Source organism: Apodemus sylvaticus, chromosome 6, assembly GCF_947179515.1.
Source record: "Apodemus sylvaticus chromosome 6, mApoSyl1.1, whole genome shotgun sequence".
NCBI classification, from domain to species: Eukaryota; Metazoa; Chordata; class Mammalia; order Rodentia; family Muridae; genus Apodemus; species Apodemus sylvaticus.
The window spans coordinates 99918018-99945960 of record NC_067477.1 but is presented as its reverse complement, the minus strand read 5'-3'; the positions used below and the strand labels follow the sequence as shown (position 1 = coordinate 99945960).

Below are 27943 nucleotides of genomic sequence, written 5' to 3'. Positions count from 1 at the left end.
AGAGAGAAAAAAATGGAAGGGCAAAAAGCAGAAGCGAGCACCAGGCAACTGTGAATGCAAGCTCTGTCCCATGTGCAGTTTACAAGGACAGAATTACAATGCTATTTTTTTTCAAATCATGTTGCCTTGAATCATGGACATAAAAACATCATTTTGAATGCAGACAGAATCCTGCCTTTCAGAATCTGCATTTCAGATAACCAGAGGGTTATCTGAAAACTAGATACTCCTAATGCTCATATAACTGAAAAACAATTCTAATACCAGCTAAGGCACTCAATCATTAGCTGTTCTACTTTATGTCCACTTTATTTCATGACACCTAACCAGATTATTACTACATCTGAGATGACCCATGAGGCTATCTGGAGAAATAATTTAACAGTGCCAGGCACCCTAGACAAGGGTACCATAATGCAGAAATATGGATATCACCACTACATGTTATATAAAGTGAAATAGCAATAAACTTCAAAAAGTAGTAAATTCATCTGTACTTTAAAATACAGGTATGCAACTGTTACAAAGCCATAATAAATGGTTTTATAAAATGTAGTTTTATTTTTATGTTACTCTGCTGTTACATAGGGCATAACATTTTCACAAGGCTTTTTTGGGACTACAGTCAATGATTAGCAAACACACAATATAGTGGTCCAACTCTCTAAAGAACAATCACTGGACAAACCCGATACCCTCTCACATGTGCACAAATCTGCATGGAAAAGTACTGAAGTTTAGACCTGGACTTATGTACTTCTTTCTCCTTTCTAGTGTATTAAGAAAGGACATGCATTTTAGTTTGCCCAAAGCAATTCTTGTATTCTGGCAGCAACACACTACTTCTATCACAAGGTAAAGTGAACACCAGAGCTACGAAGGCAGGAGGTGTAAGTGAATTTTTATTGGGAAGGAAGTTGTCAACTTAAACAGCAGCAAATGAAGAATGCATAAGGAAATTCCCTGTTGTCACAGACAGATGTAACCTCCAGAATGTGATATAGGAGACATTTCAGTCTGTGACCCCAAGCCCGGATGCATTAAGCGCTTTCCCATTCAATCTAACACTTCTGGATTCCTACTAAAAAGGAAATTTGTAGTAAGAGCACGGAGAAGTTGCTTCTGAAAGGAAACCCCCAAGAAGGTCCAGAAAAGGAATGTAGAACTCAAGAAGTTATTATTACAATCACTTTAAATTGCAATGCAATACATTTCCATCTTCACAGTAATACAAAACACAGTCACTTGCAGAACTGGTTCAGATTACTTAAATACCAAATGTGCTGTCAGTCCTCTACACAAGTGTCTGGAAGTTACTCGTGTTTATATGATATGAAGCTATTGATACTTTTCTACAGCAGAAACTGCACACCAGGAAGGTAGAGACAACACAAACCGAGGGATGGGGTTTTCCCAAAGCTGCAGTGTGAAAAGACTATAAACAGTTGATCCCATACACACGAATGGGCTTCCTTGCTAGAGGAAATCCAAGTGGAATAAGGAATGGAGATGTAAAAAGGTTTTCTTGAGGGGAAGGAGGTTGGCGCCCTGGATGCATTTAGTTCTCGGCGCCCTCCGCTGCATCACATTCTTCTCCTGCACTGTCTGATGTCCATAACTACAAAGAAGAAAAAGAGAATCATAGTAAGTCATTATTACTTCCATCCAGACACTAAGTCCCTCAAAATGTCAATTCTTTAAGCAACAAGATGATCAGGACTGTCCTTTCTCAAACTGGGAACTCTCATCCCTTCAAAACACAGACTAACAGACATTTACAAAGCCACACACATGCATACATTCATACACATATGTACTGCAGGCAGTATCTATCACCCATCTACAGGTTCCTCCTTGAGGTGGGGCTCTGACTGTCCTCTAGAATGGATTATAACATGTAAACCAAACACATACTTCTACCCAAGTTGTTTTGGTCATGGACTTTATCTCAGCAATGGAAAGCTGACCAACACTGTTCCCAATACCACACAAGTAAAGTAATAAAACTGTAATTACAGAACACACAAAGAGGGTGCTGAGAATTTCATGTTCTTCATTCTCAATAGTGAAACGCTTTCCTTGAAAAGTGTTTAAAGTAATAAAACAAGAACTTTATACAAGAAAATCAGTCTTGGTAACTGTTTCCAAGTACATGAAGGGCTAACAGAAAAAGCTACTTTAAATGGCAGGTGGGTGATAAAGGCTACAGAGACAGCACAAATTATGTGTGCATTCATTGAATGCTAAAGCTACAGTATTCCAAGATGTCTGTAGTTAAGAATGAGAAGAGGAAGCAAAATTCCAGTCAATACTAATTGCAATCAGTTCAGAAAATGGAAATGTATCAACACTAAGATGCTACTTGAAAGAAAAACTAGGCTATGAGACTATCTTAAATCACTACTAAGATACTAAGATAAACAGCTAGTGCTGCGTTCCTGGAAGCTTACAATCAGTTCACAGAACTAGCTGTGTGTGGATCTCTTTCTACCCTTGTGGCTCTGCTCTGCTGACATCTAAGAACAAACACGCAGTGCTCTCCTAATTTTCTATTCCATGAACTCATCATCTGCTCAGAAGAACTAAACAGATGATATTGAACTCTAAAAACACAGTAACATTGCTATCACCTAGTGAAAGTTACAGCAATACAACCAGGGTCTGGGAAAACTATATTAAAAGGCATCATTACCTCCTGTTCTTTTTCTGGTCAGTCTAAGATATTATCCTATCAAATTTACTTGGACAGAAAACAATTTTAAGTCCAAGCTTCACCATTTCCCAGTTATTTCCTGCTATACTTTGTTTGGGTCTGAAATGTCCACAGGTTTATGTGAAAGTCTCAACTCCTCATACTGTGCCTTTAGATTTAGTATAATCCTTTAGAGGAGGTATCAAGTTAGAGAAAGCTAGGTCATTGTGGAAACATCCTTGAAGGACATTGACCAGTCTCTTTCCTGTGGCTGCCAGGAGAGTCGCAGGCCTTCACCTCACTGAACCTGTGAAGCTATCCAACACACCACAACCAAGCTACTACTATGGACTGAACTCATGATTCCTTGTTTTAAAGTTGTCTAATCTAGTTTGTCACAAGGACAGAACACTAATGCATCCTTTATCAACTGCTTAAGAATAAGGGAGAAAAACCAAAGGAAAAGATAAAACAGGCTTTAGCTTACAAGCAGAGAGAAACTTACACACAGGCCTAGCCTCTGTATTACTGGTTAGTTCTTTCTGTTTTTTTGTCAGCCTAACACAAGCCAAAGTCATCTGGGAAGAGGGAACCTTAACTGAGACAACAGATTGGTGTATAGGTATGTCTGTGAGGGCATTTTCTTGATTAATGATCGGCACGAGAGGGCCTAACTTCACTATGGGAAGTGCCACCCCTGGGTCACCTCTAACTTCTTGGTTATAAAAGAAAGCAGGCTAAGTCATGGAAACAAGTGAGCTGCTTCAATTCCTCTGCTTCAGTTCCTGCATCTAGGCTCCTGCCCTGACTTCCCTCTTCTTTTGAGGGTTTCTCTGTATAGTCCTGGCTATCCTGGAAATCATTTTATAGACCAAGCTGACCTCAACCTCAGAGATCTTATTCCTGCCTGTCTCCCTCTTTTTTGTTTTTTTGTATTTGGTTTTTGAGAGACATGGTTTCTCTGTATAGCCCTGGCTGTCCTGGAGCTCACTCTGTAGACCAGGCTGTCCTGGAACTCAGAAATCTGCCTGCCTCTGCCTCCCAGAGTGCTGGGATTACAAGTGTGCACCACCAATGCCCGGCTCCTGCCTCTGTTAAGTGCTGAAATTAAAGGTGTGCACCACCACCACCCAGCTCCTGACTTCCCTCCATGCTGGAATATAATATCTAAACCGAAATACTTCTTTTCTCAATGCTTTTAGTCATGTTTTCACACTGCAATAATAGAATGAAAACTAGGAAACCCTCTACCAAATGTTCAAATACAACAGAAAAAAAATTTAAACCTTTACAGGCATGGGCATGCTGACTGCATACTATATGTGTAATGGGGCCAGAAGAGGGTACTGGGTCCCTTATGACTGTAGTTAGTCCACTGTGAACCACTATTGTGGGCATTGAGAATCAAACACAGGCCCTCTGTGAGAGCAACCAATATACCTAGCGACTGATCATCTCTTTAGCCTTCCCATGTAAACTTTTAGTAAAATGAGATTGCAACACATATAGAATCCCTAATTATAGCTAATTTAACCAAAGAAAGGAAATACTAGAACTACACAACCTCTCTACAGTAACTGTCACCAACATACTCCACTAATCTAATAGTAATGATAATACTGTGTTCTTACAGTGCAGAAGGTCTGATAAAATACTTTGTCTAAATAAAATTTTGCCTGATAAAATACATTTCTTCAAACTTTGTAAGAGACTATAGATCTAGTCATACAGTGGTAGTGCAAATCTTTAACCCCAGCACTTGGGAGGCAGGGGAAGCGGATCTCTGAGTTTGAAGCTAGCCTGGTCCACAGAGTGATTTCCAGGACATCCAAGGCTACAGAGAAAAATCCTGTCTCAAAAATGACAACAAAATAAGAGGCTATAGCTTTTCTATAACTGGCCCCAAAAAGACATGAAAATCAAAATGAAGTTACTGTTGTTTCTGAAAACAGACATATAATAGTGAACAACTCACTGTTAAGTTGTCTCTAAGCAACTGCATGATGAGGGTGCTGTCTTTGTAGGAGTCTTCGTTCAGTGTATCAAGCTCTGCGATGGCCTCATCAAAAGCCTAGTAAAATTAACATTCATAGTGAGCAATACATTCAATTCCGCAACAGAAGCTAGCCAGTCTACAAATGCAACCGTGTGTACCACCACATTATGCTACAGGGCAACACTATGGAAGCAGTCCCTTGGAGACCCGTTTAAGATTTTGTAAGGGTTCCTCACTTCAAGCCTACCCCCAATTTGGGAGAGTTCTGGCCTCACCTTTCCATACTAAAGCTATACTTGCTGTTTCTTAAAAAAAGAAAAAAAAATAAGCTAAAACTCACTCAAGTATTTACGTAAATATTTATTGGTTCTTTAACAAGATACATAGTACATTAACATTAACAAACAACACAATTCTTCCAAGAACTGGTGTAGTTATGTGGCCCTTCTGGGCAGGGCAGTACAGGTTTGACTGCCCAAACTTGACAGGCACCCCTTCCCTTTCCAGTATTTGATGTTTCCTTCCTAGAGTTACACTTACTCCTTTGACCACTGTGCCTTCTAGGCTTTTTAGTCAGATATTACTACTTAGAATCACAGTGAGAGAACTGTTTGGGGGTTGGGAAGAGGGAGAGACACGAGTAAAGAAACAAACTGGCTAACACACACATGAAAATGGCCTCCCTTGAGCATCCAAATACCTAAAACTTAACATACTTAGTTTCTCAAACACCCTCAGAAAAAGTAGGATGACCCAACAGAGATCTTACCGTTTTAGCCAGTGTGCAGGCAAGCTCTGGATTATTAAGGATCTCATAGTAAAAAACAGAAAAGTTCAGAGCCAGTCCCAGGCGGATTGGATGTGTAGGTTGCATCTCTTTCTTGCTTATATCAAATGCCTCTTGGTAGGCTCCTTGGGAATTTTCTATCGTTTCTGTGAGTTGAAGGGTAAAAACAGTTAAGCACAACAGCTATCAAATATATAGCATGCTACCAACTATAACATGGGTATCTGGCTACGAGTCATTATGAATCACCATAGCTCCAGTTTATTTAAATAAAAACCTATGGAGACCAGCGAGACAGCCGGAAAAAGGTGCTCAACACCAAGCTTGACAACCAACCCAAGCCTGACCCTTGGAACCCACATGGTAGAGGTCCTCTGATCTCCAGTGTGCTATGGCATTCAGGCACACATATACATGCCCAATACAAACAACCAATAACATTCTATGTTCTATATAGAATTTTATAAGACATAAAGAAGTGTTATATAGGGATTCTAGAGCTATAATTATAACTCCCAAAGCATGAAAGATTAAGGCTGCTTATAATATCAAAGTATAATTAGAGTTCATCCATGAGCCCAATTTTGCTGAAGATATATAAATTCAACTTCTTTTTTTGAGGCAGGGTCTCACTATATAATCCAGGTTGTTTTGACAATCTTCCTGCTCCAGTCTCTTAGGTGCTACTGTATTTTTGTTATTTTCAGGAATACAAAGTAACATTCAATTTTGATATAAAATACTTCTTTTTTGAGACAGGGTCTCTCTTCATAGCCTTGGCTGTCATAAATCTCACTAGGTAGACTATGCTGACCTTAAACTCAGAGATCCACCTGCCTCTGCCTCCCAAGTACTAGGACAAAGGATGTGTACACAAGTATTCTTTTTTTGTTTGTTTTTTTTTTTTTTTTTTTTGATTTTGGTTTTTTTTGAGACAGGGTTTCTCTGTATAGCCCTGGCTGTCCTGGAACTCATTCTGTAGACCAGGTTGGCCTCGAACTCAGAAATCCGCCTGCCTCTGCCTCCCAGAGTGCTCCGATTACAGGCGTGCACCACCACTGCCCGGCACAAGTGTCCATTTTTAAGATATGATTTATTATTTCTTTGATGTAGATGGAGAAATAGCTCAGTGGTTAAGATACTGGCAGTTCTTGCAGAGGACCCAGATTCAATTCCAATTCTACACCGCACCTCAACCATCTGTAAACTCTAGTCCCAGGGCCTCCAAAAGGCACCAGGCACCCACAGGTGTAAACATGTATATACATAAAAAATAAAAATTTTAAATTTTCATACATTTAGACAATTTAATCATGTCCATCCACTATTATCCTCTCCAAATACTCCCAGGGCCCCTATCCCATCATCCCCATGACTCATGACTGCCTTTTTTGCTGTACTTAACAACTCTCACCCTACAGGAGGCCAATTATCCTGTTACGGTTTGAATATGAGATGCTTTCTAAGGCACATGCGTAGCTTGTGAACTACAACCTTAGGTTACTGACCAGACCAATGGATTAGTCTTTTGACATTACCGGGATGTGAGGAAATCTAGAAGGCAGGGACTAGGTAAAGGAAACAGGTCAAGGATGGTTTCCTGAAAAGATATACTTTGTCTCTAGATTCCCGCTCTCTTGTTTCTTGGCTGCAATTAAATGGGCAATTCTGTTCCATCATATCCTGGTCAAGTTCTGCCTACTTCAGGATTCACATTAGCATTATTAATGAACCATGAGCTGAACCCTCTGAAACCAAAGTATCTCTTTCCCTTTAAGCTATTTTTCTCAGGTATTCTGTCACAGTGACAAGTGACTATCCATTCCCACTTTTTTATATATTCTGGATTTACTGAGGGATCAAATATACTTACGTTTTCGATCATCACCACAAGCTACTTCAGCAAGATACCGGAAATAATCTCCTTTCATTTTCAGATAGAAGACCTTACTCTCTGGATTAGTTGCATTGGCTATTAAATACTTATCCAACAATTCCTAAATCAAAAAAAAAAAGATAAATAAATAAAACAAATACTAGTTAAACACCATTTATTCACAGACAAGACCTTATACTATCATTCGAACCTGGACCTGAAATATGTTTTTACAATAGGGTTAGGTTGTTAGCTTCCCAGAGAGGGCTTAAATGATTCAGCCCATGGTTTATAGCAAAACTTAGATAATATCAAATACTGTTAGAAAAAGCTTGTCCACTAGTAGTCCATTTCCCCAATATTAACTGATGCTTAGGTGTCATAAACTTGACTTGAGTAAATACATTACAAAGCCTGAAATAAGGTTCATGCTGCCCTCAAGAAGTGCTCAGTCAGTCAAGCATGTCATGAATTATTATATACCCACACGTTTTAAAAGATTTATGAATGGGATGATATATAAAAGCTAATTCTGGTAGGGCTGGAAAGATGGCTCAGTGGTTAGGAACACTAACTGCTCTTCCAGAGATCCTGAGTTCAATTCCCAGCAACTGCATGTTCTTGCGCTGACTTTCTTAGTGATGGAGTGTCATCTGGGAGTTGTAAGCTGAAAGAAATCCTTTGTTCCTCACAGGTTTTAATCAGTGTTTTATCAAGGCAACAGAACACAAGTAACACACAGTACTTCAAACAAGTACAAGTAATCAAACGGACTGGGCTGAAAATATTTCCACCTGTCTGGTTTTCACAGTGTTAAAAGGTGCTATGATGACTGCTGAAGAGAAACCTGTCACCCATCAGTATTACTCAGCTATGCTCCCTGTCTGCTATACCACTGGACAGCAGGGCAGGAGTTCCCAATGGAGCTGTAGTGTTATGTCTGCTAAAAAATTAACCAAAGAATTGAGTCTAGCTCCACAATAGGGAAGTCCTTTATCTGGTGCTATAAATCTGGTCCATATCCTATAGCTGGAGAAGTCACAGGACCTACTGAGGAAGCTATAGCTGTTTTGATAAAAGGACATGATGATATACCTGTCAAACTGCCTTCCAAATAATTATTTTTATTTCCATATAGTATTACTGCTATCAGCATTGGTGTAGAATCAAAACTGGTGAAGGTACTGAGAATAAGTGAGTTCAATGTTCACCTATCAACAATATCTACCTCACTCACTTCAAAGCTCAGGGAATATAACAGATGGGGTATGAAGGAGGTAGAAGCCAAGGACAGGGTGGAGTGTTGTGAAATGCTGTCTTCCAGACATATCACCAGCTCTATTTATCTGTATGCGATCTGGCCCATCTGTATCTTGTTATGGATAGGGAAGGGACTAATGGGGCCTCATCGCTTTTTTAGGATTTATAAGCAATTAAAAATTGGGGGGAGGGGGGAATTGGAGCTGGAGAGATATCTCAGAGGTGAAAGCACTGACCAGTCTTCAGAAAGTCCGGAGTTCAAATCCCAGCAACCATATGGTGGCTCACAGCCCTCTTCTGGTGTGTCTGAAAACAGCTACAGTATACTTACATATAATAAACCTTAAAAATATGGGGGAGGGGTTCATAAGGTCCCAATTCCTAAGTATCTGTAGATAGTTAATAGCTACTAAGAGGAGAGATACTTTCTTCAGTTATGTAGAGACTGGTAAGCAACCCCAATGAAGCTCACTAGAATGAAAGCAAAACAAAAACAAACAAAAAAATCCCACACAACCATAAAGGGGAGGGACACTTGGAGGGATGGTGACAGCTTAGCAGTTAAGAACACACACACAATGCTGCTGGGTGGTGGTGGCACACACCTTTAATCCCAGTACTTGGGAGACAGAAACAGGCAGATTTCTGAGTTCGAGGCTAGCCTGGTCTCCAGAGTGAGTTCCAGGACAGCCAGGGTTACAGAGAAACCCTGTCTCAAATAAACAAAAGAACACACACAATCCTTTTGCATAGGACTAGCGTTCAGGTGCAGGCACCCACATCAGGTAGTTTTTAGAACTGTCTGCAACTCTACCTCCAGGGAAATCCAATGCCTCTGGACTTGAGCACCTCACTCACATACACATAACTCTATATGCAAATAAATAATTTTTTAAAGAGGGGGAACAATTAGAAGAAAGAATGAATGAAAGGGGATAAGTGTGGGTGGTATGGGCTGGTGAAGATCATCAAAACACATGACATGCAAATACAAAGATGGCATAATAAAATTAAATGACCTTATTACCCCTCCCCCCTTTTAAGGAAAGTAATACCTGAGAGTTAACCTGGGCACATCTGTAGTCCCAGTTCTTAGGAGGCTAGTAGTAAGGAAGAGCACCTGATCCCAAACGTTTGAGATGAGCCATTCCCTCTCAATTTAAAATACAGGGAACAGGGGACAAGTATGCACTCAGAAGAAAACAGAGTTATGGGGTTATTTTTAGGAGGAAAACACAAAATGTTTAAGACATCAAGTATTAGGGACAGCACAGATAACTCACTATGGCTTAGAATGGCATATTTTTTATCCTTGGCAGACATGCTCTATTTAAAGAAAGATTAAACATGGGATCTGCAGACTAGATTTAAAAATGTGTACAGCAATGTGAGTGTGTACTAAATTGGATAGTTGTATTATCCACTGATAAGCTCTCAACACCTTCATAATAAACATTCTCTGAGAATAGACCAATCAAAAGAAGGCAAAGCCTAGAATAGTGTCACATGCTAAGAACTCAGAAAACCAACTCCTCTGCCTCAGTTCATTTTGAGAAGCTGAGCAAAGAACAGAAGTTCATGTTTTAATTCTTGAAAAAGTACCAGAAACTATCTGTGAACAAGTTATAAAGTGCCAGCTATGATACAAATTGGCATGTCTGGAAAATAACCCAGAATAAGACTTTTAAACTCAAATACATTCATTTACCAGACCTCAAATAACATGCAGGGGAGAAATGCCCAGCAAAATGCAACCACTGTATGTCAATTTGAAAGAAATCAGTCTAAGGGGAAAAGTACTGAAAATATTTCAATTTAGAAACCTTATCATGAGGCTGTACAGATGGCTCAGTAGTTGAGAGTGCTTGTTTTTACAGAGAACCTGGGTTCAATTCCTAGCACTTATATGGTGTTTTATACTATCCAACCCAGGGATCTGATACCCTCTTCCGACTTCTGGGATACTAGCCACTTATATGGTATACTTATATACACCCAGGGGAAACACTCATAAGCATAAAATAAATCTTTTTAAAAAGTTAACATTACATTTTGGGGGGGGGGTGTTTCGAGACAGGGTTTCTCTGTGTAGCCCTGGCTGTCCTGGAACTCACTCTGTAGACCATGCTGGCCTCGAACTCAGAAATCCACCTGCCTCTGCCTCCCAGAGTGCTGGGATTACAGGATCACCACCTCCCAGCCATAATTCCTTATAATATACAGCTTTGCCAGGTGACAGTATCTTATGCACTCAGATCTTGGAGTTCAAGGCCAGCCTGGTCTATAGAGTGAAGTTCAGGACCGACAGAGAAACCCACCTTAGAAAATAAAACAATAAAATAACAACAATAATAATCAGTCTGGTTGTATAATTTAGCTTATAATAATTTCTTAATTATCTAGAAAAACTTCATATAGGTGGGGTTTGGGAAGGCTGCCAACTGGCTCCTTGAAATAAAAAAAAAAAAATCTCTGGATAAGAGTACTAGTAAGAACTCAGAAGGGAAGAAGTAATAATTTAGCATGTACAATTAAAAGTTTTCCTATTACTAGTAGCAATTATTTTGGGAGATCCCTGTCTAGATAATCCTGGCATTGGGCTCAGAATCCTCCTGCCTAAGCCTCCAGACTTACGCTGCGCCACGAAAGCTACTTCCATGAATTTTTTTATTGTAACTCATAGTGTAGTTTTCAGTGAGGATCCTGAGAGGTTTGAAAGACTCCCACTGGTGCTCCCTCTGGCACTAGCAGTATTATTATTTGTCTGAAGGGTATAGAAAACAAAATAACATTAAGGAGCCATACATAAGCAGTCAGTACAATACTCACTCCAAGATGGCCCTGTAACTGAGAACACTAGACCATTGTTCTCAACCTTCCTAACACTACAACCCTTTACCACACTTCCTCATGTTGTGCTGACCCCAACCATAGAATCATTTCTTTGGTACTTCATAGCTGAAATTTTTCTGTTATGAATTGTAATGTCAAGATCTGATATGCAGGGTAACTGAAAGGGGTCACAACAGAGACTGAGAACCACTGCTCTAGATCAAAGAGACAAGAAGAGCTCTAGGGAAGGGTGTAAGCATCTTACACCAAGAAAAACAAGATGGGAGTAACAGGAACATAATACCACAAAAGCTATAAACTAAGAAATGAGTCTGCCAAGAAACAGCACTGAAGCAAATGTAGATTAGTAATGTTTCCTTTTATTCTTTGCTCCCATTAGAGAAAGAATAATAAACTCACACAATTTTACCATCACTTAAAACAGTTTTACCAAAGTCATCTACTTGCCTTCAGTGGTGATAGTCTACAGCACTCATCAAAATAAACTTAATCCTAGCTTCATTCAGAATGGATTTCTGTTCCATTAACAAGATATGCTGCGGGCTAGAAATGGCTCAGCAGCTAAGAGCACTGGCTGCTCTTCCAGAGGTCCTGAGTTCAATTCCCAGTAACTACATGGTGGCTCACAACTATCTTTGCCTTCTGGTGTGTCTGAAGAGAGCAACAGTGTACTCCCATACGTAAAACTAAAAAAGCAAAACAAAAGAAACATACACTGTTCTAACTATAGAACTTACACTCACTTCATACAGAATTAGCTAAGCAGGTACCTGAAGAGGCACCTTGAAAATAAACAGGAATGAAATGTTAAAATTTTCCAGTTTCTGCCACTTGACTAAAATTTATTAACAAACACACTATTAACAGGGAATACCTTGTCTTCATTTAATAAAAACAAAAATATATCCTAAAATGGCATAAGAGGCATAAACAAAACTTAAGCTAGGTTTGTTTACTTGTAATTAATAATACAGACAGAATAGCCATGTTATTGTGGAATGAGCTTTAGAAATTATTATTAACCAGGTGGTGACATACACTTTTAATCTCAGCATTTGGGAAGCAGAAGCACATCTCTCAGTTTGAGGTCAACCTGGTCTACATAGTGAGACCCTGTCTTGGGAATGGGGAAAGGAAGAAATTAGATTATTAGAGGAGGGAGATTACAAACACACATAAGTGTATTTAAAATAAGTAAAGGAATAAAGTAAAAAGGCCAGGTATGGCAGTATGCACCTATAATCCCAGCATTTGTAAGGCAGAAAGATCAAGAGCTGAAGGCCAGCTGGCCTCAGGCACACAGCAAGCTCAAAGACAGTTAAATGAAACCATCTCAAGAAATAAATGAAAAAACTTTATGGAAAAGCAAACCTTGCTGGGCAGTGGTGGTGCACACCTTCTATCCAGGTGCACACCTTCTATCCAGGTGCACACCTTCTATCCAGGTGCACACCTTCTATCCAGGTGCACACCTTCTATCCCGGCACTTGAGAGGTAGAGGCAAGTTGATTTCTGAGTTCAAGGCCAGCCTGGTCTATCTACAGAGTGAGTTCCAGGATAGCCTGGTCTACACAGAGAAAACTTGTCTCGAGAAAAAAAAAAGCAGAAAATTTATATGAGCTGGATGACATATCAGCTTACATCACAGCAAGCTCTGGAACTCAGAACTCAAGCTTCAACTGAAAGTTTAATAGAGTTCTTACTACCTCAGATCCTGCAAGATTAATATTTCTTTATCAAGCCTACACTAAATTCCATGCCACTACAAAGACAGGGTTTCTCTGTGTAGCCCTGGCTGTCCTGGAGCTCACTCTGTAGACCAGGCTGGCCTCAAACTCAGAAATTTGCCTGCCTCTGCCTCCCCAGAGTTCTTGGATTACAGGCGTGCGCCACCACCGCCTGGCTAAGAATATAATTTTTAACTACCAATGTGTTCCAGTACCACGAATGACCTCTCCCGTCAAGACAAAGCAAAGTACAACCCTCTCTTCATTTTTAAATAACAGTTGTGCTCTTATATAATTTTTTGGTCATTAAAACATTGTGAATTATATCTAAATACTTCAGTCGAATGTATACTGAAGCAGTATCTGATCCTAGAGTTGAGCATAATGATCAAGTCCCGATGGTATTCTGCCTCCTCAGGAAATTAAAAAACAAAACAAAACAAAAATCTCACAATGTCAGGTCCAATTCAAATCTAACACATGTCCTTCCTCTCCCTTTTTCTGATTATGTGTTTTCTCTTTGCATACAATCACTGACTCCTGCTGAATAATAAGTACTTCATATAAAAGAGAAAAATGTAATTTTTTATTCCTTAGACATGTAGATCTTCAACTCCTGCAAAGCAGCCATTAGTATTAGCTTGTTTTTTCCAGAAATTCAAAACATTTACAATCTACTTTTGTTTTTCTCTTCCACATCTCATATATTACCCTATGCCTTAGTCTCTCCATATTGTATTCCGTCTAAGATACCTCACATGGAAGGCAAAGGCAGAGGCGGGCGAATTTCTGAGTTCCAGGCCAGCCTGATCTACACAGTAGAGTGCAGGACAGCCAGAACTACATAGATGACCCTGTTTCAAGAATAACTAAACGAAGACTTCTCAAGCTATTGAAACTGGGCAAGGGGTTGTATTAATCTTTCCTTTTGCATAAGCTTTTATTTTCTTAATATAAAATAAATTAAAAAAAACCGAAATAATTTATTCAGGGGGAAAGAATGTAATAAATTAGGAAAGGTGTTTTATATTTTTGAAAGGAGTTAATTAAGAAGGAGAGAGGAAAGGAGATCCCCTTGCCATAGTTTCCCTTAGTGCAGACATTCCTAAGCCTTCGTGCCTTGGATTGAGGTGAGAAGGTAGTGAGCACAAACCCAGTTCCTGCCACAAGAAAGGTAGAAAACGGTGTTGTCTGTCTCAGGCCACAGAGGCAGTCCACTTCTGCCAGTGCCTTCTGCAGGCTCCAAACCTCAGTCTTGCTTATTCACCACAAACACCCTCTGACCCTACAGTTAACAGCAGCACGTGCTCAAAGGACACAAACAAGTTCTTGAAGTCACATCCATGCCACAGTGCAGCCGGAAGTCACAGGCTTTACAACCAGAGATGGTACTATGTGTTCATCAGTCTCAAGGTTCGTCCCCAGATGTACCAGCACTACAACTTTACTCAGCACCAGGTAGCCAAGCTGGTCTGGCTATCACTCTAGTCCCTAAGTCAGTGCAGAAGTTGTTGCAGCCTTAGTTACTTCTCTATTGCTGTGATGAGATACCATAACCAAGGCAACTTATAAAAGAAAGCATTTAACTGGGGACTTGCTTATAGTTTCAGAGGACCAGCCATGACCATGGTAGTGTGCATGGCAGCAGTCAGGCGAGTAAATGGAAAAGTAGCTGAGAGCAATGATGTGGGCTTTCCCATCAATGGTGACATATCTTCCAAGGGCTATCTAATCATAATTCCCAAACACTTACACCAACTAGGGACCAAGCATTTAAACATATGAGCCTATGGTAGGTCATACTTATGCTTTTACCTGGACAGCACATATACTAAAATTAGACAAGGAAGGGATGGGAGAACAATGCAGTTGTGACATCTATTACTCCAACGGCCAGAATTCATTCAGCAGATCTAGCTGGTATCCCCTTCTCTTCAGAACTTTCTGAAAAAGTATGACCCCCCCCCTTCCACCCCAAGGTGATATACTCAAAGAGAGTAACCAACCTAACAGAAGACAAGACTACTCTTGTATTTATTGTAGGTCTACAGTAGCTATACTCTAGGTACTAGACACTTCAAACAACTGTTTTTTGTTGTTTTTCAAGGTTTTTCTGTATAGCCCTGGTTGTCCTGGAACTCACTCTGTAGACCAGGCTGGTCTGGAACTCAGAAATCCACCTGCCTCTCTGTCTCCCAGTACGCTGGGATTACAGGCTATATGGACAGTATTTATCCAACAAACTGACTGCCTCCTAATTATGATCATCTAGATCAGTCACTGAGGCTTTCAGTTCTAATTTTAAACCTAATTTTTTTAAATTGTTTTGAGACAAGACCATGCAGTCCATTCTTAGAAGAGGCCTCAAACAGACTGTGTAGTTAGGAATGACACTCCTGCTTCTACCTATCAGGCACTGAGATTACAAGTGTGAGCACCATAGCCAGCTTATGTGATGCTAGGGATCAAATCCTAGGCTTTTATACACAACAGACAGACACTCTTATCAACTGACCTATAGCTACAACTTGTTTTCTAAAATTCTAACTTTCACATACAACAATCTACCAATTTTTCTCCTATTTTCCCTCATAGAGACTCAGCTGACTTAGAAGGCTGGTATTATTCTATCATTTCCTTTGGTTTTATTCCACCTGCCTTATTCTGGGCCTGTATATCACTGTAAATACAGAATTTTCTCCAGGAAGTCAAGACTGCACTGAAAAACCTCAGACAAGGAAGCATAAGAATACATATAAACACCTATTTCCTCTCTCTTAATTATAAATTACTAGCTGCAAAGGATGTTATCTTGCCTAGACTTTATATATGCATGTAAAATATGTGTATCTGTATAGTAAGTTCATAAGGATCTAAGTAAGACTTCAATGCGATCTGACTACATACCCAGATTAACAATATAGATGAGTCTGTTACACAGTGTGAGTCATAGAAACATGACACACTTATAGTTCAGGGTGACATGAATCATAATTAACATACCAAACAAATCTGTAGTGAGAATGCTTGAATTTGGTTTCCCAGGTGTGGGGTAGGAGACTGCTCCAGAGCAATATGACTTGCCTCAGGCTCCAGCAGAGGAGTGGTTTTGCTACTTGCAGATAGTTTCTCCAATTGCATGATGTGTGGAATTCCAGGGACTTTTCAGAAAATATATAAAAGCTAGAGCCCCGCCAGGCAGTGGTGGTGCACGCCTTTAATCCCAGCACTTGGGAGGCAGAGGCAGATGGATTTCTGAGTTCGAGGCCAGCCTGGTCTACAGAGTGAGTTCCAGGACAGCCAGGGCTACACAAAGAAACCCTGTCTTGGAGAAAAAAAAAAAAAGCTAGAGCCCCAACGGGTGGGGTTGTTGGTTGCTGTGTGTGGTGGGGGTTGATGGTCAGTTTATTGTTAAATGCAAAGAAACAATAGATTAGATATCCTGACACTGTAGATCAAACTACCCCAAGGAACTTGACTTGACATCCCTGAGGAACTCAAAATACTCTAATGATAATGAGGCCCCCTTTCCAACCTCTGACCTCAAGAACCTCTTTCCTTTCCCCTCTATCTTTTTTTCTCTCCTATCAAATGTTAGGGGGTTGAAAGAATGAGAAAAGTATAGAAAAGGTGGAAGAAAGAAGAACCTGCAAAGCAGCAAAAGCCAGCTACACAAATCTATCCAGCTGTGGAGATGCTGGCCTTAAAAACATTTCAGAAGTAATGCCAGTTACTGAGCAACTTCTTCATTGTAACTGGAGCCAGTAAGTTTTATCTGCCTCTCTGACTAAAAACATGCTAGCCATGTAAGCACCAGCACCATCATCGCTTTGCCTTTTTTCCATTTAAATGAGTAAACAACTTTTTTAGTCACATGTATTTGATTACTGTGATCTACACTTGAAAGATGTTTTAGCCCCGCAGTGGTGGTGCATGCCTTTAATCCCAGAACTTGAGAGGCAGAGGCTGGCAGATTTCTGAGTTTCAGGCCAGTCTGGTCTACTGAGTGAGTTCCAAGACAGCTAGGACTACTATAGAGAGAAACCCTGTCAGGGGTGGAGGGTGGGGTGGGGGTGGGGAAGAAAGATGTTTTCCTAAATGTCTAAGCTTCTAAAACTAGAAGCAACACCACATACCATTGCATTGCTATTTCTATTAACTACCCAGCCTACCTCCTTGGTATGTATCCAAGCTTGTCATACTACCTTGACTTCCCAGTCATATATACTCTGTAACTATAGCACCTCCAGCAAAGCGCTACCCTACCTGAAAAAGTGATGTAGCATCTTAGCTCCAGTCTCTTTATTAAAATTCAAAAACGTCTAAAGCATTTAACGCCTTTCGGGAGAAAATGAGATTAATACCAGTATTTGTGTAGACAGAACATTTTTTATTAAATGTTCAAACTTTTGGGATTTGATTCTAACAGTAGCAAAATACCTAAAGCCTAATACCAGCTAGACTACTTGCTAAATGAGTGCCATGAATTGAGAACTGTCATCAAAATATCAGAGACTTAATATGCTACTTGGGCCCAACAGTGTATAACCACTCTCTAGCTACAGTGCAAATAACAATAAACCTGCGTGTACTCCCTCCATAAATAGTTAAAAATCAATTAGAAGAAAGGGAGGATACTACAAAAGGGAAGAGATGGAGACACAGAGACAGACAGACAGACACACACACACAAACACAAATGTAAAATGTTCATCTAGTCTCTGCTTTAATTACCAAGCTATTAAGATTACAATAGTAGTGTTGAGGATATATAACAAGACATGGTCTCTAATAATGAGGCAATAGATAAGAAATGGAAACTGCAACATGCCCAATAAAGAAATCATTCTTGTCACTTTTAATGAAGCTGCAACAATCCTAGGCACTGTCAGAGAAAACTGCCTTATCTGACTTCTGTATTCCCAGGCTGGCAGCAGAGTACTAAGTAGTTGTAACTGCCATGTAAATTTCTACAATCTCTCAAAGATGTCAAAGACACTAAGGAAAAATAGCCTCTGACTTATCAATTAAAACTATTACACACAACCAACATTTCTGGTGTGTGAGGAAAAAATAAACAAACCAGTGCCTATACTTTCCCCTTCAGCTCCAGAACTTCAAGGAAAAGGATACAATAAAGAAAAGCACTTTGGACTATAATTTGTACTACATTATGTTATCCATGGCTATCCATTATTTATGTAGCTGTATTACATGTACTTAGAGTCAACTCTATCAGCTGTCTCAGCATCCAACGAAACGGTACATTAGCTTAGCTATGCAACTGCTATTGGTTCCTATAACCCATGTAGCCCACACAGAAACTGCGATCATGCTATCAAGTTCTTCCTTGCTTATCCCAGATTATTACTCTCATTTCCCATCAGTTTTGATTGTTTTAGGATTTCTTAAGTAGAATTATATTCTGTATTTTTTCCTGAAGTTTTTCATTTAGCAGTTCATTGCTTTTTATTGCTGAGATGTATACACGACTAACACAGTACCGTCCGTTTATTTATCCATTTTTCCCAATGGATTATTTGTAGTTTTCTGCTCTTAGAATAAATTTGCTACAAATATCTTTTTAAAGTTACTTTTGTAAGTTTGCAACACTGACTTTTGGACATCACAAAGGTGGTAAAGTATCACAAGATGTAAAGATTTATAGTTATCCATTGCTACTTTAATTCTAGTCTAGAAATTAAATTATTTCTTGAAGTACTGAGGTAAAATGGTAAATCACACAATGCAACTGCAGATGGCTTTGGCAGAAATCTTGGCATTATTCTCCTAAAGTAAAAAGGGGGGGAGGAAGGAAAGAAAAGAGGGGCTGGAGAAATGGCTAAGCAGCTAAGAGCACTGACTGCTCTTCCAAAGGTCCTGAGTTCAAATGCCAGCAACCACATAGTGGCTCACAACCATCCATTATGAAATCTGATGCCCTCTTCTGGTGTGTCTGAAGACAGCTACAATGTACTCACATATAACAATAAATAAATCTTTAAAAGGATTCACACCACTCCCACTACTCCCAGCCCTAAAGGTAGCATTTTTAAAAGGGGAATGATAGCACAGAAAGCTCAATTGTAGAGCACTTGACTGTCAAACATTAGCATCAGTAACAATGAAGGAGATGAAACAGGCCCAGTGAAGGCACATGGGTTAGTTTAAGGCTAGGGATGTTTAAGTTAGTAAAGTACTTATCTTGTATGCATTGGAGGTAGAAGCAGTTCATTTCCAGCTCCATAGCAAGTTTAAGGCCAGGTTGGCTATATGAAATACTTCAAAATTAATTAAAAAGTCCTCATTACCATATAGCCATACTATTCAGATTCACCAATAAAAGAGCACGCTGATGACCCCTCTCAATTCATTATATCAATTAAAGGACTAAAAATATAGGAAGAGGCCAGATATGGTATAAGCATGTTTGCTGTTCTATAGTAAAGGGCCAACCTATGGAAGCTTTATTTTTTAAAAAATTTTGAGCCGGGCGGTGGTGGTACATGCCTGTATTCCCAGCACTCTGGGAGGCAGAGGCGTTTGAGGCCAGCCTGGTCTACAGAGTGAGTTTCAGGACAGCCAGGGCTATACAGAGAAACCCTGTCTCTAAAAAAAAAACAAACAAACAAACAACAACAACAAAAACACCAAACAACAACAAAAACTGCCCTGGGTGGGCTGTGATGACACACACCTTTAATCCCAGCATCAGGAGGCTGAGGCAAGCAAATCTCTTGGGTTCAAAGCCAGCCTGGTGTACATAGTACATTTATCTGAATGCAGTACATATACTTTTCTGCTCTCTACTGGCATCTCCTGGCATCTCTACCCTGGTCTGGGGCATTCTAACACTAACAAGATAGAGCTCCATTGCTTCAGAATGACCATTCCAACTGTACAGAACCTTACTGAGATATAGTTTTGGACTGGGCAAATGTTTTAAGTTGCTTCATTAGTAAAAAATTATGGAACATCTGAAAAAACACTCCACAGGGTTCAACCATGGACCACATACTAACAGTTTTCATGGAGGATAGTTTTAGTATATATAGTTTTCACTGCCTTCCTAGTAAGACTAAATAAAGCTAAGACTTTATTCCTCTGTGACAAGTTTGTCAAAAAGCAGATCTCCATGCTTCAGAGACAATCATAAAATGGCTACTGAAAGTACCTGGTACCCCCAAGTAGGCAGGACACCCAGCATGTCCTCCAGGGTTTACCCAGAAGGCAGCGCTTCATTCTAAGGTCAAAATGGCAAGCAGACCTGCTGTTGCAGCATCAAGCAAGTGGCTGGATGGTTTTCGAAAGTGGTATTACATACAATGCTGCAGGATTCAATAAACTGGGGTTAATGTGAGGTGATATGATACATGAAATTGAAGATGTAAAAGAAGCCATAAGAAGGCTTCCTGAGAACCTTTATAATGACAGAATGTTTTGAATTAAGAGAGAGCCCTGGACCTGACTATGAGGCATCAGATCTTGCCTAAGGATCAGTGGACAAAATATGAGGAGGACAAATTCTACCTTGAACCCTATCTGAAAGAGGTTATTCAGGGGTGGGGGTGGGGGTGGGAAGAGAGAAGAGTGGGCAAAGAAATGATCTTGTAGTTAAGATCTATGGGTGTGCCTGGTCTCACCATATTTTTACAAAATTACTTCAACTTGAATCACAATTTAAGTATTTGTTCTACCTATGTCTCACTTTAAATAAATGTCTGTTATAACCATAAAAAAGAAAAAGAGGGAGAGAAAGAACGAACAAAGGAACGAAAAACCTGGTAGCTGGGCTGTGGTGGCACACGCCTTTAATCCCAGCACTTGGGAGGCAGAGGCAGGAGGATTTCTAGTTCCAGGCCAGCCTAGTCTACAGAGTGAGTTCCAGGTCAGTCAGGGCTACACAGAAAAACCCTGTCTCAAAAAAAAAAAAAAAGTACCTTGTAATTAAATTTCTTAGGTTAATAGCCAGCAGTCTTGTGCACTGTATACTTTATCATCTAGATACACAAACCCAGGACTTCCAGGAGTTGACAACCAAAAAATGTCTCCAGATATTGCCACAGCATGGAGAGGATAAAATACCCTACTTGAGAAATGCTGATCTAATTTATACTAACAACATTCTATTCCATTTTACATTTTCTTTTCCCATTGCTTCAATAGAACCCAAAGCCTTGTCTGTGCTAAGCAAGCACACAATGACACACCCAGTCCTCTCCATTCACTCTTCAGAAAACAAAAACCTACAAAACCCTAAGCATCAAGTAGCTTACATAACCCAAGGGCAAAATACCAAGTCAAGATTAACATTTTGTTATACCCTGTACATAAGAAGCATAAGAAGTCTTTGGTAGCAGGGCAGTGGTGGCTCACGCCTGTAATCCCAACACTCTGGGAGGCAGAGGCAGGTGGATTTCTGAGTTTGAGGCCAGCCTGGTCTACAGAGTGAGTTCCAGGATAGCCAGGGCTATACAGAGAAACCCTGTCTCGAAAAAACCAAATCCAAAAAACCAACAAACAAACAAACAAACAAACAAACAAACAAAAACCCAAAAAAAGAAGAAGTCTTTGGTAATTTAAGTTCTAGTCATTTGGTCCAAAGACCCGCCTTCTTCCAAAGTAGAAGTGTTAATTCTACATTTAGTGAAGTGCCCAAATTCCCCACAGAATGGCATACTACAATCTACAGTCAGCTACCATTCATTTAGGAGCTACTGCTTCATTTCATGTAGAAGCATACAGCTGGCTTCAAATCTTTATTCTTTTACTCACTTTGTCATCTTGACCAAGTTGCTAAGTTCCTTATGCTTCAGTTTTCTCAACTTTAAAATAGAACTAGTAACAATTTGTAGGAATAGAGAAAATATGCAAATTTTTAGGAGCACAGAGGCAGAGTCCTTGTTTAGTATTCAAGAGACCCTATGTCCAATCATTAGTTATTTAAAACTCAAGCTTGTGCTTGCTTGCCCAACAGTGAAGCACAAACACACACCTTAAATTAAACCTTATTGGAAGCCGGGAGTGGTGGTGCACGCCTGTAATCCCAGAACTCTGGGGAGGCAGAGGCAGGTAGTTTTCTGAGTTTGAGGCTAACCTAGTCTACAGAGTGAGTTCCAGGACAGCCAGGGCTACACAGAGAGACCCTGTCTCGAAAAACCAAAAGACCTTATTGGAAAAAAGAAACTGAGATAGTGGTAAGACCATGAGGAGTTGAAGGCCAACCTCAGCTACACTCATCTCCCCACTTTAGTTCCATAGCCCAACCCCTCAGTGTACTTACTTCCCTGACAACCATCTAACAGTGGGCACCACCCTCAACTTACAGATGAAGAAACACTGAGCTACAGGGCAATGAAGGAAGGAGCCCTGACTTAAAAGCTGCTGATTTCAGAGCCCATATTTTTACTATTATACATAGAAAATTGCAGTAAGTTCTATGATTACAAATGATTAATATATGTCTTAGGCCAAAATAATGACCAGTATGAGCTGTATTTTCATTAAGAGGCTAATTTATACTAAATTTAAGATTATCACTGACATAAGGTGGTTGCTGTTACAGAATCAGAGCTTTCTAAATTGTCTACATTTTTAACTTATGTGACTTTTTTATATTTTTTACCCTCCTTTGAAACAGGAGATGTTTGACCCAGCATATTAGCAGGGTAAATTCTGATGAAGACCTTCCTGCTTCTGCCTCCTGGATACTAGGATTAACGGTAAGCACTTCCCCGGCTGTACTTGATTTTTTTTTTTTGAGACAAGGTTTCTCTGTGCAGTCCTGGTACTATGTAGACCAGGCTGACCTCAAACCTGGAGATCCCACCTGCCTCTGCCTCTAAAGAACTGGAAAATTAAAGGGGTGTGTCACACACCTGGCACAAGATTCTTAACATTTTCTTTAAAGGATGGTTCTTGCTGCTTCCCAAGCTGGCTTCAAACTCTGAAACCTGCACCTCAACCTCCCAGATGTTTGGAATTATAGGCTCATTACCACTGCACTTGCCTCTGGCTTTTTTTTTTCTTTTTGAGATAGGGTGCCACAGACTTCTAGCAGGCCTCAAACACACACAATGTAGCAGATGCTGATCCTGAAAGTCCAATCTTTCCACCTTCCAAATGTTCGGATTGCAGGATTATATTGAAACTCATCTACTCCAAGTCTAGAAGAAAGCGTATTAAAGTGTTACAGAGGCTGTCCCATAATACACTTTAAGCTTCTGGTTCTTAGCCCAGGATTTGTAAATGATAGATTTTGTTCCCGAGTTCCAGGGGAGATGTTATGAATCCATCTGATTTCTTTGATCTGTTCATACTTTACGTGCAAGATCTGAATTACTCTCAAACATTTCACACCTGTTATTTATCCACTGCTAGAGTTTTCACCTTGCTTTGTCAACACTCAGATTGCTAATGATTTCTGTAGCACTTCACAAAGCCAGTATACTAGGCTTTTCATTTATCTTTTATGACACGTGTCTCAACCTGCAAATTATTTTTGGAGGTTGCTGTGAGAAGACATTATGACCAAGACAACTTATAACAAGTGTTTGAGGGTTCAAGTTTCAGAGGGTCAAAGTCCATGATTATCAAGGTAGAAAGCAAACAGCAGTCACACGTAATGCACAATAGCTCAGAGTTTACTTCTTGATCCAAAAGAGACAGAAGGAGCTAATGGGGAAAAACACCCATGAGTGGCACACTTCTCTTAAAAGCCACGCCTCCCGGCCCTTCACAAATAGTTCCACCAACTGAGGATTCAAGCATTCACCCAAATGAGCCCATGGGAACCATTTCTCATCCAAGCCATCACAAAGGTGGGGGTTAAAAGTAGAAGTGAAAGGCAAATCCCCAATTGTTACAACTAAAACTAACTTTAATATTTAAGACCAAACTCTGTCAGCATAAATTATACTGATAGGGAACCTGGTAAAATCATTTGACTTCTTTAAAACTGACTTCAAGAGTTTGGTTTGCACCATTTTGGATCTCTCTTGGTTTTTTCTTAGACAGAGTTTCTCTGTGTAGCCCTGGCTGTCCTCGGACTCACTCTGTAGACCAGGCTGGCCTTGAACTCAGAAACTGGCCTGCCTCTGCCTCCCAAATGCTGGGATTAAAGGCATGCACCACCACACCCGGACATTTTGGATAGCTAAACTTCCTCTTTTCTTTATATTTGGATCTCAATCCTTTTACTTGAACCCACAATTTTGAAACCTTTAAAACATCAGCTACAGAGGCTGTTCATTCTGGAAATTTGGTTAAAATTATCCATCTCTAATAACCCTAAAGAGTAGTCAAAATCTCAAAATTGTGAGTGCTGGGATTAAAGGAGTACACCACCAGGTATCTAGCTGACTTATTTAAACCAAATCTCACCTTTTTCTTCCATATCAAAATTCTTTCTAGTACACCCCCCCACACACATATTTTATTGTGTGCATATTCAGAAATATAAGGCTTCACTTTTTCTTTGGACACCTTACTAAATTACTAATTACAAAATAAAAAGTACAGTTATGACTATAGTTCAGTGGTACAGCCCTTAACATTCAGGGTCCTGGGGTTCAGCTCTCAAAAATGAATTACTAATCTGTCAATCAGATTCTTGTTGACTTATCACTTCCTTATCCATATGTTCATATTATAAACTTGTCAGCTCACACTCACACAATGAATTCTAGATGCAGCTGCACCATTACAGACATCCACAGGTGGCTGGGAGCATAGTTCATGGTGGCAGAGCACATGCCTAACATTTTTAAGGCACCCAATTCCCACATAAGGAAAACAAAAAACAAACAAAAATCAAAACTTCAATCAAGCTTCTACTTCTGACCTGCCCAAATTATGATTCTTAACAACAGAACACCCTCTAGTCACACAAAAAAACCTTCCCTCAAGCTCTATCCCAAATTCCCCCAGTGGCCTAGAATCATGACAACCGCTTCCTACACTGCTCCCTCAACTCACCCTCAAACCTATTATCTCTGTGAAGTCTTATCTGAGGTTCCAATTTTCTTCTTCTGATACTGCATCTTACTCATAAAAACCTTATAAAATTACCTAGTATATTGGGACTGGAGAGATGGCTCAGCGAAGAACACTTCGGAAGGTCCTGAGTTCAGATCCCAACCACCACATGGTGGCTCACAACGGTCTAAAGAGATCTGATGCCCTCTTCTGGTGCGTCTGAAGACAGCTACAGTGTACTTAGAATAAATCTTTTTTTTAAAAAAGTTACCTAGTATAATTCTCTATATTATAATTTACTTGAGGGTGAAAAAAAAAAATCAATGGTTCTCAGCTTTGTTCTTCCCTGTATTATCTTTTCAATATACATCAAGCTCTCCAGTATATTTGCCAACCTTTAGACATCCTTTCCCAGGATACTTTTTGGTCATCAAAGCAAAATTCAGCTAATTTATCCATCAGTGTACAAATTAGCCAACCTACCTACCTCTTCTATTTCTGTCTTGTGCAAGAAAAAAAAGTACTGTCCTAATTTCAAGAGTTCTCTCATTAAAAGGATATGCATGAAAGGTCTGTGATAAATGTCTGGTCACTCCCTCAAACCAAAAAAAAAAAAAAAGGAAAACTCCCACATTTATCCTTCCATAAAACCCAAGCTTTCTGGGGCTGGAGAAATGGTTCAGTGTTTAACAGCACTTGCTATTCTTGCAAAGGACCCTAGACCCCAGCTGAGTTCCCAGCACAGTAGCTAATAACTAACTCCAGTTCCAGGAGATATAACCCCTGACCCCTTCTTCCAGCCTCTGGACAATGCATCCCCATAGATGGTATACATACACACAGGCAGAACACAATTCTTTGTTAAGTGTGTTTAAGAGCTGCAAAATGGAATAAATATTCCTTTGTTTCAGAATTAAACTGCTAGTAAATCACAAAAAAAATCTAGTGATTCAGAACTGCATGGGTAAATAAACCACAAAATGTGGTTTAAAGTTTGCTATTGGGGGCTGGAGATGGCTCAGTGGGTACGAGTACCACTGAAGAACTCTTCTGAAGGTCCTGAGTTCAAATCCCAGCAACCACATGGTGGCTCACAACCATCCATCCGTAATGAGATCTGACGCCCGCTTCTGTTGTGTCTGAAGACAGCTGCAGAGTACTTACATATATTAATATCTCAAAAAATAAAGTCTGAGATTACTATCCACGTTGACATCTCTTGAATATAAAAAACTCAGACCAAAGCGCTGCCTCCCCTAAGCTAAGCAGGGACTGGAACTTAAGAGCACACAGATGCTAACACACCAAAATGGCATCTTTACAAAGCAACAGAGTTTTCTGTACTCCACTATCAACTCTGCTTCTGACCCCTAACATCTCTATCAGTCATGATTTTGCTCAGATAATCTTTTGCTTTAGTAAGACAGGTAGGCTAAGTTTTACACAACAGGGAAAACCGTTCTAGGTTCCACTGGTTTGATGTGATGAAGAAATGAAAGCTAGAAGGGAAAAGGTTTTTTTTTCCCCTTCTCTTATGAAACCCTGCATGCTTGCCGTTCAAAAGGCATCTAAACAAGATATGGGGCAGGCCTTTCAGCTACCAGCTGCCTCTTATAGAGGTGATATGCAAAGGGCAAACCCAGTAGCTATTCCATACCCATCTATCACTACCCATCAATGTGCACAGGAGTCAAAGAATAACTGTTTGTAATATTAATATTTGACACTCTATGGTAAGCTATTTAAGTTTTAGAAACTTGCTTTATTGAATAAGAGATCTGTGCAATGAGAATGACCCAAGTTTTAAAAGTGCTCCCTCTAATAAGAGTGAATCATAGCAGTTAACATCCCTGCTGGGACTGGACAGTGCAAAACCTGGAAAGCCTTCCTTGCCCACCAGAAACGCTTTCATTTCATTTCCACACTCTGGACAGCAAATAGACTATTAAATAATGAATCTGACCAGGACATTGTCTTTAGACTATTTGAATCCTTTTCATTTAGTGAACTCTCCTTATACACATACACACACCTTTAGCAAGAAAAGTCTCAACATATTCTTACATGAAAAATAAAGCTGTGTCTAGATTTTTCTTTTCTAAATCTTGGGGGAGCCCGGGGAGGGAGGAATACTAGCATCTCTATGGCAAAAGTCTCCATGCCTTCTATGACATGAAGAACGTACAGATCTCAGGATCACTCTCCTAGTAGCACAAGGTTAAATAGATCTTTTCCAGTCTTGTGCAAGCCTACGCGGCTGCTCCCAAGTTTTTGTAACCCAGAGCCTGGGAAGAGTTACCCACCCCCGAGAAAGCCCCGAAAGGTATAAAGGAAGGTATAAAGGAAGCCTGGGGCCCATCTCACAAACTCTCCACCCCACAGGTTTCTCGCCACCGAGAGCACCACACAAAAGGGTCTTGCTCCCGCCGCCCTCCTCCCTCACTGCGGCCGGCGTCTACTCACGACTCACTCACTCACTCACCAGGACCGTGGTGCAGATGGACCTCAGCTCCGACTCCACTTTCTCCCGATAGTCCTTGATCAGCTGCAACTTCTTGTCGGAGGTGTCGGTCTTCTGCTCAATGCTCGAGATGACTCTCCAGGCGGACCTGCGGCCCCCGACCACGTTCTTGTAGGCCACCGACAGCAGGTTGCGCTCCTCGTTGGACAGCTCGGCGCCCTGCTCCGTCACGGCTTTCATGCAGGTGGCCATGTCGTCGTAGCGCTCGGCCTGCTCGGCCAGCTTGGCCTTCTGGATCAGCTCGGTCTTCTCCAT

At 40.3% G+C, this 27943-nt stretch overlaps 1 protein-coding gene and 2 pseudogenes across 1 annotated transcript; 1 reads left to right on the top strand and 2 right to left on the bottom strand.

Moving 5' to 3' along the window:
• Window positions 1-538: 538 nt before the first annotated feature.
• Ywhaq (tyrosine 3-monooxygenase/tryptophan 5-monooxygenase activation protein theta) lies at window positions 539-27943 on the bottom strand. Its single transcript, XM_052186045.1, has 5 exons — window positions 27650-27943; window positions 7349-7472; window positions 5458-5621; window positions 4668-4763; window positions 539-1618 (listed from the first exon to the last, which is right to left on the bottom strand). The coding sequence occupies exons 1-5, from the start codon at window positions 27941-27943 to the stop codon at window positions 1559-1561; spliced, it is 738 nt and encodes a 245-aa protein (XP_052042005.1). The 3' UTR covers window positions 539-1558.
• LOC127687741 (ragulator complex protein LAMTOR4-like) lies at window positions 14297-15095 on the bottom strand (annotated as a pseudogene).
• LOC127687435 (cytochrome b-c1 complex subunit 7-like) lies at window positions 20416-20797 on the top strand (annotated as a pseudogene).

Excerpts from the sequence above, each read along its gene's own strand:
- Ywhaq (XM_052186045.1), bottom strand. The coding sequence starts at position 27,943 with ATGGAGAAGACCGAGCTGATCCAGAAGGCCAAGCTGGCCGAGCAGGCC. Across the intron at positions 5,622-7,348 it reads TTGTGGTGATGATCGAAAAC|AAACGATAGAAAATTCCCAA; the intron begins GTAAGTATATTT and ends TTCAACTCACAG. Across the intron at positions 1,619-4,667 it reads TGCTTAGAGACAACTTAACA|TTATGGACATCAGACAGTGC; the intron begins GTGAGTTGTTCA and ends TCTTCTTTGTAG.